We start from the raw sequence: 14,483 nt of genomic DNA on the forward strand, positions 1-14,483 counted from the left end.
CTTTCTCATAAATTGTCTAAAAGCGGAGCCCTTTTGTCAGATAATTTCCTCCGACAACCTAAGGAGAAACAAAATACACAAACTGCCTGCCGTTTAGCTAGTTGTTGCTCAATTCACTGGAAACCCCTTAATCAATTTTGAATGACTATCCCAACACAACGAATACATGTTCCTCTGCAAATGCCACTTATGCCACACTCTAGCTAGTTGCTTTCATGGTTACAAAGGTTCCAAAACATTCTCTCTGTTGTTTGAAATACTCTACACTTTCACTTTGTCTTCCACGTCTGCATCTAAGCTTGGCTATCAGGTTTCTCCTCACTCGTCTCTGCCAAACTAGGTGTTGATTATCTAGATTGCACAGTTCTTGCCATCTATATTTTACAGGATTTACAGCTCTGGCTCCCACACAACTCTATCAAGGCAACTCATTCTTCCACATAAAATAAAAATGGCCCAACTTCCAAACCCAGTCTCTGTTTAGCAACCCATATGCAATATCGTCACACGTTCTTGCAAATACAAGGCCTCTATGAGCTATTCCACCAATGTCATTGACAAGTTGCTAGTCACATACAAAGTGCAAAAATAAAACTACTACTTCTTTAATCAATCATAAAATACTTAGTGTGGAAACAGACCATTTAGCCAATCAAGTCCATGTTGAACTTGCAAACAGTATCCCACCTAGACCTGTTATCCAACTGTATTCCAGCGACCCTGCAAGTCCCATGGCTAATCCACCTAGTCTACACAGCCCTGGGCACAGCAGACAATTTATTATGGCCAATCCACTTAACCTGCATGTCTTCAGACTGTGGAAGGAAATCAGAGTACCCAGAGGAAACCCGTACAGATGTGGGGACAATGTGTAAACTCCACACAGACAGTTGCCTTACGGTGGAATTGAACATGGGTCTCTGGAGCCAAGGCAACAGTGCTATCTCAGCCTCTGTGCCACCCAATTCTATTTCCTTTGATGGAGATAATAACCAAGGCCTCACACCAGGATTACAATGATCTTCTCATTTTTCGTATTTAAATTTTTATTTGTTTGCAAACACAACATTAAGTCCATACTTGTAGTCATGAGGTAGGTACTGGCGACTCTGGATCCTGAAGGCTTTCAGTGCCTTTGGTCATTTAAATCATGAACGTATGATCTTACGAACACCTACAAAGTCTTAATCAAAAATCAAGGATCATGCTTCACATTGAGCATAAAAGTTTGTTCACAGACATTGACAATGCGAGAAACAGCAAATCAATCTCTCCTAATCAACAGCCAGCACAAGAAATCAGAGCACCTGCTCTCTTAGAAGAGACATGATATGCCAACTTCATTTCTTTGGACGTACTGAAATGTACAAGCATCGTACCATCTTCCAATTTACATTTAGCAACTGGCGTATACCTTTCTCCAATTTCACATAACACCCTTCAAGGGTTCGTTCAAACAGTGTATAATGTTGCCAAATTCAGATTAAATTTACCATAAGTCACTCAATACAAAAAGCAGCTCTGAAATACTGAGGTCGTGATACTTTTCTTAGTGATTGAACCTTTTTCTCGTCAAGATGTGACTTATCCTTATCCATCCTGTGAACAAGTAGAATTTTGAAAGTTTCATTTTTGGTGCTTTCACCCAAACTCCATGTACATCTGATGTATTTTTCAATACCCTTGCCAGCACAGCCAAAGTCCAGAATAAAAGGGAGAGTTGCAGCACAAATAGGGATTTGGTTGATTGACAAGAAATGGCAGTGGGGAGCAGATGCTTTCAGGCTGGAGTAAGGTTTGCAATGGCATTTCCAGAAATTGGTGATCTTGACAGGCAAATGTTAACAGGCCTGATGGAAGTATAAATAGCATCATAGAGTCATACAGCATGGAAACAGAGCCTTTGGTACAACCAGTCCATGCCAAACATAATCCCAAACAGAACTAGGCCCACCTGCCTGCTCCTAACCCATAATCCCTCCAAGATTTTCCTATTCATGCATCTACCTAAATGTCTTTTAAATGTCATAAATGCGCCCACATCTACCACTTCCTCCAGAAGTTCATTCCACACACGAACCACCTTGTGTAAAATCATTTGCCTCTGTCTTTTTTTAAATATTTCCTCTCAGCTTAAAATTATGTCCCCTAGTCTTGAAATGTCACATCCCAAGGAAAAGACAACTACCATTAACTCTATCTATATCCCTCATTATTTTTGAGCTGCTATCAGGTCGTCTCTCAACCTCTTACACGCCAGCAAAAATGTCCCAGCCATTCTTTATTACTCAAACCTTCCATATCCTGGTAAATCTCTTCTAAAACCTTTTCAACTTAATAATAAGCATTCTATAACCGAGTTACTAGAACTGGTCACACCACAGGTCTCACCAATGTCCTGTATAACCTCAACATGACTTCACAACTCCTACACTCAAAAGGCTGAGCAATCGTGCCTTTTTAACCACGTCTCCACGTGACGCCAATCTTCAAAGAATTCTGTGTTTGCACCCTAGATCCCTATGTTCTACAAAACCACCCAATTAATTGTATGAGGTCTAACCTTGCTTACTGTTCCCAATTTTCCCAGCGTTGGTCTATTAGACTATACCGCGCAGGTTTTTTTAATACTAGTTGTTCATTGCGGTAATATGCAAGCATCCATTATATGCAAGTCAGCCAGAGATGAGCTCCAACATTAAACCAGCCTGTTGCTCAGGAGCTCCAAAGAAAGGTACTTAATCCAAATGCTGCTTTATCTTTTCACCTGCTAATATGTCTACAGCGTATTTACAGTTACTTTCTGACTTTGTTTCTGAACAAACAGAGTCGGGTCTTGTCTCAAGGGGCTGAGCTTCCTACTCTTCTCTATGAATCAACAGATTGTACAGTACAGTGATCAAATCACAACTCAGCATTCGCACATCAGCAATCTTCAATAACTCCCAGACTGCCACCTGCAGTGACAAGTAACATTAATACAAAATGCAAAATTCATTCCGAGGAAATGCATAACCAGTTCAAGAGAATCCTCCAAAATCCACACAGAGGGACTAGACTCCTTTGGGGTGATAACTGTAGAAGTAATAACAGCAAGGTACAATTTCCACATTTATATTCCAAAAAGCAGCTCAGGAAATCTTGGCTAAGAGTTCTCTCGATCCCTGCAGCTGTAGGGGAGGAACCCCTAACATCCAAGTGCAAAACAATCTAGTTCAGCAATCAAAAGTCATTCAAAGTGATGAAGAATCCCCTATAGCGGCCAAATACAAAATGTTCCTGTAATCAAACCTAGAGGTACCAGGTAGTCTGAAAACTTTTGGTGATAGTCCATGTGATTTGAAAATCATTGTATAGACAGGACAAAAGAACACACTAACTGGTTCACAGAAAGCACTGGCTGCAGGTTAGACAGAATGCATCATATCATTCTGCATTATAATCAGTCGTCAAAAATCCTTAACAGGCCAAAAGAAAAATAGTTGATTGTCAATTCAACTTAATAAAATAATCTCTCTACAAACCAGGATTTGGGCTCCCCAAAGTGCAAGTAGTTGATGCTGTAGAGGTCCATATCTTCAGTGTGCCAGGCAAATGTAGTTTTCCACATCCCAAAGTACAAGTATGGAGTATTCACACCTTCAATCACAATTCCACACTCCTGTTCCACCATATCCAGTAACGTGTTGAGGTTTCCAATGTTCCACTCTTCAATATTCTATAATGAAGGATGAGAGAAAAAAGGATAACACAAAGTCATGGAAAACATACTATATACATGTTCAAACCTCATTAATACTCAACCAAGACATGCAATCTTTCATAAATAAACTTGTCCTAATCCATGTGGTTGTGAAAAAAGCAACTGTTAACTTCTAAGTATCACAATAGTAATTCTTATATTCAGGTGCTGTAACTCTTAACACCAAGATCTCTCGTAACAAGACCATCAAGAATACTAATAGATTTGTAAGTAATAAAATCTTCACTGGCTTAGAGAATATTAGAGGTTAAGAAAATGGTCAAAGCAATAATTCACATCATATTTTGTAGGAATAAATTTATGGCTGATTCAAGTTCAAGAAAAGAACAGCTGTGCTGGTATGTGCAAGTCTGTGTCTAAATCCTTCAAAGATTGAACAAGAAATAGTTCAAACTATCCTGAAGGGATGCCCATGAATTAGACAGGAGATCTATCAATCAATCTTCATAGTGCACCTTCTGCTCTTTAGCCAGGAAACAAAAGGGAATCCAAATCTACACCAATACAACCCCTTCACAAATTAACCATTCTCCCCCAGTTCAACTTTACAAGATTAATTAAAATTGTTTATTTTAAATCCTGATCAAAACGTCAATGACTCGACATTAAGGACCTCTATCACCTCAGGGAAACATCTGGGTTCTATCTAAAAAATAATGCAAAAAATGTTGAAAACAAGACAGTAAAATTTAAATACAATTAATAAATAAAATCAATTAAAGATCTGGAAATTAAATCTGGTCAGTGCCATGAAGTTATCAATTGCATAAAAACCCATCTGATTCACTGATGTTCTTTCGGGAAGGAAATTTGCCATCCTTACCTGTTCTACAGATGAGTCCAGACCTACAGCAATGTGGTTGATTCTTAATTGCCCTCTAAAATAACCTCGCAAGCCACTTAGTTCAAAGGCAAATAGGGATAGGCAACAAATGCTGGCTTTCCCAACAATACACATCCTAGTAAAGATTTTTTTTTAAAAAGGCACATGCTAGAGAAAGGGGCACAAAAATTGAGAAGTACAATAATCAATATTAAAAAATTGATAAGAATGTATGTTGTGCTTCCAAGATCTAGATTATAGTAGAAATTCATGAACAATTAAGAGTCAACAAGAACTTGCTACTTAAGTTAACGGAACTAGTGTTACGAGGATATGGCATGGAAATAAAGTTGAGGATTAGCAGAACAGCCATGATCCAAATAAAAGGACCGCAGACTCAAGTGGCTGAATGGCCTACTTCTGTTGCTATGTCTAATATTTCTTTAAAGAAGAAGTTGGTAGGAAGAGATTGTTTGTTTTGCTGACTGAAATGGAGACTGGATTTGATGTCACACCATGATAATGGACCATGATAATCCAGTCTAGTCAAGACCTCTTTACAGCACCTAAATGGCAGAGGGGTTGCAATAGCCACCCAAGCTAAGCTGTAGTGCAGTAAAAACAAGGACTCTCATTATCAAGGAGTGCTCCTGACTAAATCTGAAAGAGAGCTTAAAGAATTCTATTTAGCCACTGACAAGTCTACTGTTTGCCTCAATGACTACGCACACTCTTTAAAAAAGTTAGAAAACATCCTTTCATGTCATATCTAAATCTAAATATATACCGCCACATGAAACTACGCACACTATACTTTTTGTTTACAGTTCAATTTTCCACTGTGAAAAAAAAAGTTATAGTCAACTTGCACTGTGTCTGACCTACAAGTGGAAACATCCATACATGATGAACCTGTGAAGCTTCATAGTGTGAGCAATGTCGCGAGGGCAGGGAAAGAAAACAAACTTGAAATCAGAAAATATTCTGTTTCCTATCCTCATATCTCATCACTATGGAAAAAGAGGAAAAAGAAAAAGCATATACAAGGATGAACAAGTTAAAAATTGAGGAATCCGTAATTTTTTGTTCAAAAACCTTACATGTCTGAAAAATTTGATCAGTTTTTGCCATGCAAGTTCTTTTATTGTCGTACATATTGAATTATGCTGTCAATTGTCATTACGTTGCTGCAGCTTCTGTCTGAACGGCTCCACACAGCAATTGAGAAATTCTCTTCCAAATTCTTTGCCAGCTTATATATTCAAAAACAGTACACAGAGAGGCCACTGGCATTCAGAACAATACACTGTTACTTCTTATTTTTACGTACCTCTTTACCAAGCCTGATGTGTTAGGTTTACTACTTTTGGATCGTTAGATCAGAGGCTAATTTCATTTCCAAAATATTGAAACTATGCAGCAGACTCATCAGCATGTCTAAGAGAACAGGCAGTGAGAACAAGTTGTATGGAGTAATTTATTGAGTTTTGGGATTTGGCCATTCCTCAAAAAGTTAATCTGGCTGCCCATTTTAAAATTTCCACTTCCAGCACTTTTTGATTTTAGACTATCAGATTTTCTTTACAGTTTTCCAGAACAGTTCGTATCAGTATGGATATTATCTGGAGTATCCATATTACAGCAGCTGATAGCACAAGTTGGGAATTCAAAGTAGCATCTGTATTGTTGATTTGTATACTCCTCTCAGGCCTCAAATAACCGACAATGCTTCATTTGTCAGTTTTTCTTTTTCTCCCACCTAATTTGTACAGGCCAAAGTCAAAGTCCCTGCTTCATGCAGACAGTTAATATAGGTTTCCATAGGCAATGCCTTACCATACTTTCTCCTTACCATAAAGGAACATTTAACTATTGCCTAACACACAATATTTCTCAGAACAACAGTTCATAACTGAGGCAGTTAATATGTTCACTGAAAAGTACAATTTGCAAGGTATGTTACCACCTCACACCAAGCGAGTGAAAGGAATGAAAGCCCTAGCAGCAGAGAGAAATTACTGCCCCAAATGAGGTGCTATCACAATTCATAACCTTCTACTGAAAATTAAAAATCAACATTTTGCTGAAAAAGATTTGTACACTTCTTCAAGACAGTTTTATTACTTACATTATCATACAGAGAACCACTGATATCAGCTCCATAGATAGGAGACACAAACGTTAGATTCTTCCAGTATTTGCGCTCAAGGTCATCAAAATCCATGTGCCGTGGTGTACAATATCTGAAAGGGAAAAGTTAGAAACTAATTTTACACTTTTCTTTAAAAACACAGCTGTGTGTTGAAATGCTGAAGAAGTGAGGGAGAAAAAAAATTGATAAATATATAGGGAGACCATAAGACAAGTAGGCCATTTAGCTCATTGCGTCTTCTCTCCATTCAATGAGTCTTTTCCCCTTAAACTTTGAATCCATTAATGATTTAAAAAATCTTCCTTTCTCAGCCTTTAATACATCCAACACCCCTCTGTCGTCACACATTCCACAAATTCACAACTCTCATCACTATCTTAAAATGTGCAACCTCTTTATTCTGAGATTGTCTCCTACGGTTCTTGGCTTTCCTACAAGATGTGGAATCTCTCCATCTACCCTGCCAAATCCCCCATGCATCTTCTATGTTTCGATAAAATCACCTCTCTTTCTTTTATATGCCAACAAGTACAAGCCCGATCTACTCAACTTCTTCTCTTATGGCTGTCCCTTCTATACCTGGTATCAAGCTGGTCAACTCAATGCCTCTAATGCCAGTAGATTTACTAAGACAAAGGAGCACAAAACTGTTCACGGTCTTCCAGCTGCAATCTGACTAGTATCTTGTCTAGTTTTTATAAAGCCTCTATACTTTTATTCCCTTTGAAATAAAAGGCCAACACTCCATTTGTCTTCCCTATTCCCTGAACTTGAATGCTAGCTTTTTGCGATTCATTGCCAAGAACTCCGTAATCCCCGTGTTCTGATGCTTTCTGCGGTCTTTCTCCATTCAAATAATTTTCTCCAAGCTCACAAGAAGGTTTAAGAATGTCATTTTGCAAGAAAAGTTATACTTTAAATCTCCATTTACTTCCAAGGTAAAAGAGTTTGACATTCAAATGCTGGCTAAGCAACATCGGATACTTGCGGCTAAGAGCTATACAACTCTTGTTGCCATGAACAGGAGTTTTCAGACAAAGAATTTCCAAGGTATTCTTGGTCAGGAAGACTTAGAACCCTTCTCTGATAAATAGAATGCAGGAATTACAAAACAGAAACAGACCATTTAGTTTGCATCCACACTCATTAGCATCCAGGCTGATTAGCCACCACATGTGCAATAGATCTAACCCCAAAGGGAACGGTTGAAGTGAATAGTGGACATACATTTAAGGGAAAAAATAGAAAAGCAGCTGAGAAAGAAAGGAATAAATGCTATGATAGTACATTTAGGTAAGAAATACTGGAATAAGATTCAAGTGCAATATATCATATGTAATCACACAAAACTCTCAGATAAGCCAATATGCCAAACTCCAGGAAAGGGAGATCTACTGGAAGTGAAAATCCCTGTGTCTTATCACACAGATTGAGAGCAGGAGCTCATGTCCAGACTGAAAACAAAAACCAAATTCAAGATGATTTGAAATAAGGCTCAAAAATTCACCCAGCTTGTACCAGAGAGAGAATCTCCATGAAAAATGTCCATTAAAGAGCTCTGGGATTTAAAAACTAGGATTGGAAGTAAACCCCAATACTCACCAAAGAGTCCTGGCTGGAAAATTGCATGACCATTTTAGGGGCAATTTAAAGTGTACCTCTGAGCTGCACGGTATGGTTGTGCTAAAAGAGGAAAGTTCAGTTCTGTAATTTAGCACGTTAAGTTGTCTACAAAAATGGGGTTTAGCAGGTAGTGGTTCCAGTCTGTTACAGTTAAAATGTATCATGTTAACCTTCCAACTATCTAAACGAATAATGGCTTCTTTATTATGAAGATACAGGCCATCTATTCAGAATTACTCTGAACAAACAAAATACATACTGTCTGACCGATCAAGTTATATCACAGAGTTTCAATACCTGTTTTAGTTATAATGTCCTCAAGACAAAGGGTTTGGTTAAGCTTTAACCTTGCTTTTCTAAATACTTAGTGGGTATTTATTAAATTACACATAAAACAACTAATTACATGTAAAACAGATAGTAAATTCATCAAAGGGCAATGGTTGGTGCCAATTATAGATCTAGTTGTATTGAAAAGCAAGAACACAAAATAAAATGTTTCTGCCTGCTACAATATTTAAAATCTAGTGAAACTATTATAGATATGAGTGGATCGTGAGTTTGACAAATGTATTCTTTGTAAACTTCCAGTGTTAACTCTTATTTCTGGGTCAAATAGCTGCAGCTTCAGTCACGCAGCCAAAGACAAATGCCTAATCTAGACTGAAATGCACATTCAATAATGGGAGATTTATTGTCATACAGTGTGTATATCCTTCAGACGAGAAGTTACATTGAAGTTCAGACAACGACCTTTACCACACATGAGCAACATCTCTCAGTAAACTAGCTCAGATCAAAAGAAAAATCACTTTTTTTCAGTTAATCTTATTGATGATTGCCAGCTATCAGCCAGGATAACATCCGAGAGCTGGAGCTTGCAGAACCATACCACTTCCTAGCGATTACAATGGAGGCAGCCAATATCCCACAGGTTTCCACAATGGCTTTTTCTAAAAAGCAAAAAAAAACACCATTTCATTGATGCAGGTCCTGTGTTAATCAAATTTTCCACTAAGCTAAATCATGACGAGCTGCCAAGGGAAACTCAACATCCCGGGGATGAATTTTTGCTCTGTGAATGGGCCAAAAAATAAGAAAGACTGAAAAGTTAATCTAGCAAGTAATATCAAGAGGGACAGCAAGAGCTTCTTTAAACATATGAAAATGAAGACAGAAGCCAAAATGAATATTAGGCCCCTCAAAGAATAAAATGAAAACAGAAGTTGCTGGAAAAGTTCAGCAGGTTGGCAGCAACTGAGAAATCAGAGTTAATGTTTCAGGTCAAGTGATCCTTCCTCAGAACTGATAGGTGGGTTTCTATGCAAATGATGGGTGGGGCTTGGGGGGGGGGGGTGGTTAAGGGATAAATAATAGGTGGCAATAGACCCTAAAGAGAAAGATAAAAAGAGTTGGACAGGCAAAGGAGTGAACAGCTTTTAAATGGAGGCTGTTAGTGACTAACAATAGGTAGTGTGAAATGGCAGACTGAGAGATAACAAGGCCTGCTTTGTTTGGGACGGGGACGAGGACATGGGAGAGTTTAGGCCCTACAATTACTGAACTCCATATTGAGTCCGGAGGGCCACAGGGTCCCCAAGCTGCAAGTGACGTGTTGTTCTTCCAGGTTGCACTGAGCTTTGCTGGTACTCTGTACCAAGCCTGAGACAGAGATGTTGGCCAGGGAACAGAGTGGGGTGTTAAAGTGGCAGGCAGCTGGGAGCTCGGTTTTTTTGCAGACAGAACATAGCTGCTCTGTGAAACAGTCACCCAATCTACGTTTTGTTTCCTCAGCATACAGGTGAACATGTTGTGAGCAGCAAATGCAGTACACTGAAGTGTGAGAAGTGTAGGTGAAGTGCTGCTTCACCTGGAAGGTATATTTGGGCCCTTGGACACTGAAGAGGAAGGAGGTAAATGGGCTGGCATTACCCTGCAACCACCAAAAGGGTAAAGTGCTGTGGGGAGTTGTTGAGAGTGAAGTAAGAGTGGACCAGGGCATCCAGAGGGAAGTTATCCCTGCAGCAGGTGGGGGGAAGGGAATGTATGGCTGGTGGTGGCAGAAATGACAGCTGATGTTCTCCTGGATGCAGATGGGAAGCTGGTTAAGGGCAAGACAATCCTATCGCTGTTGCAGGAGTAAAGAGAGGGTCTGAGGGTGCAAGTGTGGGAGATGGATCTAACCTGGTGGAGGACCCTAACAACAATGGTACTGAGGAATCCTTGAGTAAGATGCTGGACATTTCAGAGGCTCCCTTGTCGAAGTTGGCCTCATTGGAACATGCGACCGAGTTGGAAGAACTGGGAGAATGGAATGCAGTCTTCACAGGAAGCTGGGAGTGAGGACGTACAGTCCAGGTAGCTATGGGAGTCGATGGGTTCATAGTGGATATCAGCGGCCAGTCTATCAGAAATTGAAACACAGATGTCAAGGAAGGGAAGGAAGGAGTCACAGTGGAAACTGGAAACACAAATCAATGAACTTTTCCAATTCCAAACCAAGAGAGTGAGGCAGCACAAATGATATCATCAAGATACTGGAGAAAGTTGTGGGTGGGGGACAGAATAGGACTGGAAAAGGAATGTTCCACATACCCCACGAAGATACAGAACTCTCCGTTTCTTCCTGGAGCAAAGGCCTGCGCCATCTGCACCCACCACCACCACCCTCCACTTGGCTAAGTTCATCCTCAACAACTTGTCTTTTAATTCCTCCCATTTTCATCAAGTCAAAGGGAGGGGTGGCCATCAGTACTCACATGGACCGAAGTTATGCTTGTCTCCTCGTGGGGACACGACACTGATCAAACAGTGTCAGCATGGCTTGTGGAAGGGGAAAATCACACCTGACAAATTTACTAGGGATTCTTCGTACTGGTAACAAGCAGAATAGATAAACGGGAAGAGGAGGATGTAATATATATTTGGAATTCCAGAAGACATTTGACAAGGTACCACACATTAAGCTACTTAAGATACAAAACCAGTGTGTTAGAAGTCATACGTAAACATGGATAGAGGATTGGGTAACTAATGGAAGAGAGTTGAGATGAGGACTGCATTTTCAGGAGAGCAACCTGTAACTCATGGTGTACAGGGATTAGTGCGGGGGCTACAATTATTTACAATATCTATTAATGACGCGGATGAAGACAGTGAATGTACCATGTCCAGGTTTAAGGATGTCATAAATGGAAGTAGGAAGGCAAGTGATGTGGATGACAAAAAAGGGACATAAAACAGGTGAGGCAAGTGGACAAAAACTTGGCTGATAGAATATAATGAGGAAATGCACTCTGGCAGGAAGAATAGAGGAGCCAAATATTATTATTTTAAATAAAGAAACAGTGCAAAAGGTTTTCGGAGGATGATTTTGGAGTCCTAACTTTCCTAGATAACCATAAACCGCAAAATGCTAACATCCAAATTTAATAGCTAAGGCAAATGGAATATTACTTTTATTTCAAAAGGAATGGAGTATGAAAGTATCTAGAGTAAGGGAAAGCAGCTTGACAACAACATTCGGACTCTCAATCAGGTGACCACGGCTTCTGTCAGGGTAGTACAGCAGAAAATCACCTAAATTGCACAAAGAAAGTGAAAAAAGGAGTGGCTGTTTCTGATATATAGACACTAGAATGCATCCAGTAACAGCTATCTACAATCACTTAGCCCTGCAAAACCCCTTTTAAAAGGAGGGGGGAAAACCCTGAAAGACTGAGGGGGCGAACTCACAGTGAGTAATAGTCTTTAACCCTTTGACATCAGTACACAAACAACTATCTCATCAGCAAGGTGCTATTAAGAATCAAAAGGGAGAGAAGAAAACAACTCATCAAATCCCAAGGTGCTACTGGCACTATTGACTTGCTAACCGTCGCTACAGTCAGCTAGCCACCTCTAGCCATCTTGAAGCAGTGCATCCAAAAATTGCCCAGAAGCATGAACATGCCATAAAAACTGAACATCAGCCAGTGACAGGTTATTGAAGATCCATCCTTCAAAAGGCAGTTAAAATTTAGTAGCTAGAATCTAGTATATTAAAACACAACAAAACTTGTAAGAAGTTAGCATTATTTTGCCGAGTTAACACTCCATGAAACTTTTAAAATTTATTCAATTTCATAGTCATATTTATCATTTCACAGTGTCAGCTTCCAGCTTAACAACTATTATTTCAATAACAGTTTCAGATTTTTCTTTCGTTATACCTAATATATTGAAACTTATTCCAGCGGTATTCTTTTCACCATTAGTATTTGTTCTAAAGGCCTGAGAAAATTTCTCTGCTTGAACACAAAGAGCAACCTTCCTTTGGTGAAATTTAACATCCTTCAACTGCAATTTTAATTGGCCTAGTTATCCATTGGGAAAATCATTTACTTAACTTGTACTTAATTATCTTATATATATTTCTGATATATACTGCATAATCATTTTGAAGCATTCCATTAAATGAGGTTTCAGCAATAATGTCCAGATTATCAAAGTTAAGGTGCACTCCTTCAAATGTTGCCTTTTCCATAATTTACTTTGTCCTGATTCTTTGAATCTTACTGATCCTTCAACATTCCATTACCTTTACCAACTCAATCTTGATCACGAAAAAAAAATTCAGTTCAAACTTCTCACAGGTTTAGTAGTGCATTCATTTATAAAGAAGTTTTCATACTTTTCACTGTTGGCCAACTTCCTGTACTCTCCAACTGTCATGGATTTCTTCTGAATGTTGTACTGTGTGAAAAGCCCAGATTGGCCAGTCACTACTTGTTGAATTGGAGCTGGGATGGTCATATCATCAATATCGTCATATGACTTTCTTGGTTTCCACTCCTTGGGGGGAATAACCTGAAAGCAGTGCATCAATCATTTAGCAAAAGAAAGCTATCGTTATTTCATATCAAGAATATATATCAATGATCTGTGGGCTATGAGTGAAGCAGAGTCTCAAAACCCAGGAAAGGAATACGAATGCATAAGTTATATGCTCTGGTGCAGGAAGATTTCTGTGTTAAGGCATTAGGACCACTGGAGTTTAATAGACAGTATGTTTTAAACCATCTCTATTGATTCCAGGTAAAATGCAGCAAACTGGAGAGCGGATATAGCCACCTAAAGTATCTGCTTGGGGATAAATGCATATAACTTCACTAATATCTACCGAGAAACCAATCGATATGACTTAACTGTTGTGGGGGCAAGAGGACCAGTTAAAACATACTGGAAGTAAGGTGGGAATTTTATCACCTTTACTTTAAAAGATGAGGTATCTGTTGCATGCAGATTCACAGACTCTCAAATTCAACTAAACAGTTAAGGGGAACACAACCCAGAACAAGTGCTGCCAACGTAAGCAGGGAGAAACAACTTTCTGGTTTAACTTCCTAGCAGAGTTCTGGTGAGGATGGCTGGCTCCCTTGTCCAAGTAGTAATACGCTTGTTAAAACCAAAGAGTCACTACCACGTGAGCTAACTATTAAAAGTCCATTTGAATATGCTTAGAAGATTGACTGAAGGGGTCTTTGTTTAAAAGAATACTTGAAGAGTCACCTTAACGGGACAGAGAGAAAAGGGCCTATTAATGCTGAGAGGAATTTGGAACTTTAAACAAAGAACTAGATTCCTGCTGAGAATGTGATATGTAAACGTGGCATGAAGTGAGGGGAGGCTTTCAATGATTATTAATAAAGTAACAGGTACATTTTCTGGTGTTTATTGCAGAGGAATTTTACATTTACATTTCCCCTTTTAGCACCATTTCTCTATGTCGTTAAATAGTCAGGACTGGAAATCGGAGTACTGAAAGATTCATTTAATGCTGTTTACAACAGAACTTTACCAGACTCCAGTGGCACCATTTCTCTCTCCCTGAGTGGAGGTCTCCCCCAGCCTTCCAACAGGCAGCCCACATTCCCAAGGGCACATATCATGGCAGACCCCTTCTTCCCACAAGGTGATGGCTCAAAGCATAAGACCCCCTCAGCAGTCTGTGAGCCAGTGGACAAAATCCAACTGCTCCCCCATGCTTACCCAGCAGCCAAAAACTACAATTCTCCACCGAAACTATGCAAATCTGGCCAATACCACAGGGAGAGAGAGAGGCTGGTCAGGTAGAAGAGGAG

General features: G+C 39.4%; 1 protein-coding gene across 3 annotated transcripts in view; it reads right to left on the reverse strand.

The window, feature by feature from the left end:
• The window catches only part of kdm4b (lysine (K)-specific demethylase 4B), a 453,216-nt gene that overhangs the window by 357,011 nt on the left and 81,722 nt on the right, over nucleotides 1-14,483 (reverse strand). For all 3 annotated transcript variants that reach the window (XM_048559767.2, XM_059638447.1, XM_059638448.1), the window contains exons 3-5: nucleotides 13,034-13,209; nucleotides 6,715-6,829; nucleotides 3,525-3,718 (exon numbers count right to left, since the gene is read on the reverse strand). In XM_048559767.2, coding sequence (XP_048415724.1) covers nucleotides 3,525-3,718; nucleotides 6,715-6,829; nucleotides 13,034-13,209 — 485 coding nt within the window. The remainder of the gene's footprint in view (nucleotides 1-3,524; nucleotides 3,719-6,714; nucleotides 6,830-13,033; nucleotides 13,210-14,483) is intronic.

This window comes from Stegostoma tigrinum, chromosome 30 (assembly GCF_030684315.1).
Source record: "Stegostoma tigrinum isolate sSteTig4 chromosome 30, sSteTig4.hap1, whole genome shotgun sequence".
NCBI lineage: Eukaryota > Metazoa > Chordata > Chondrichthyes > Orectolobiformes > Stegostomatidae > Stegostoma > Stegostoma tigrinum.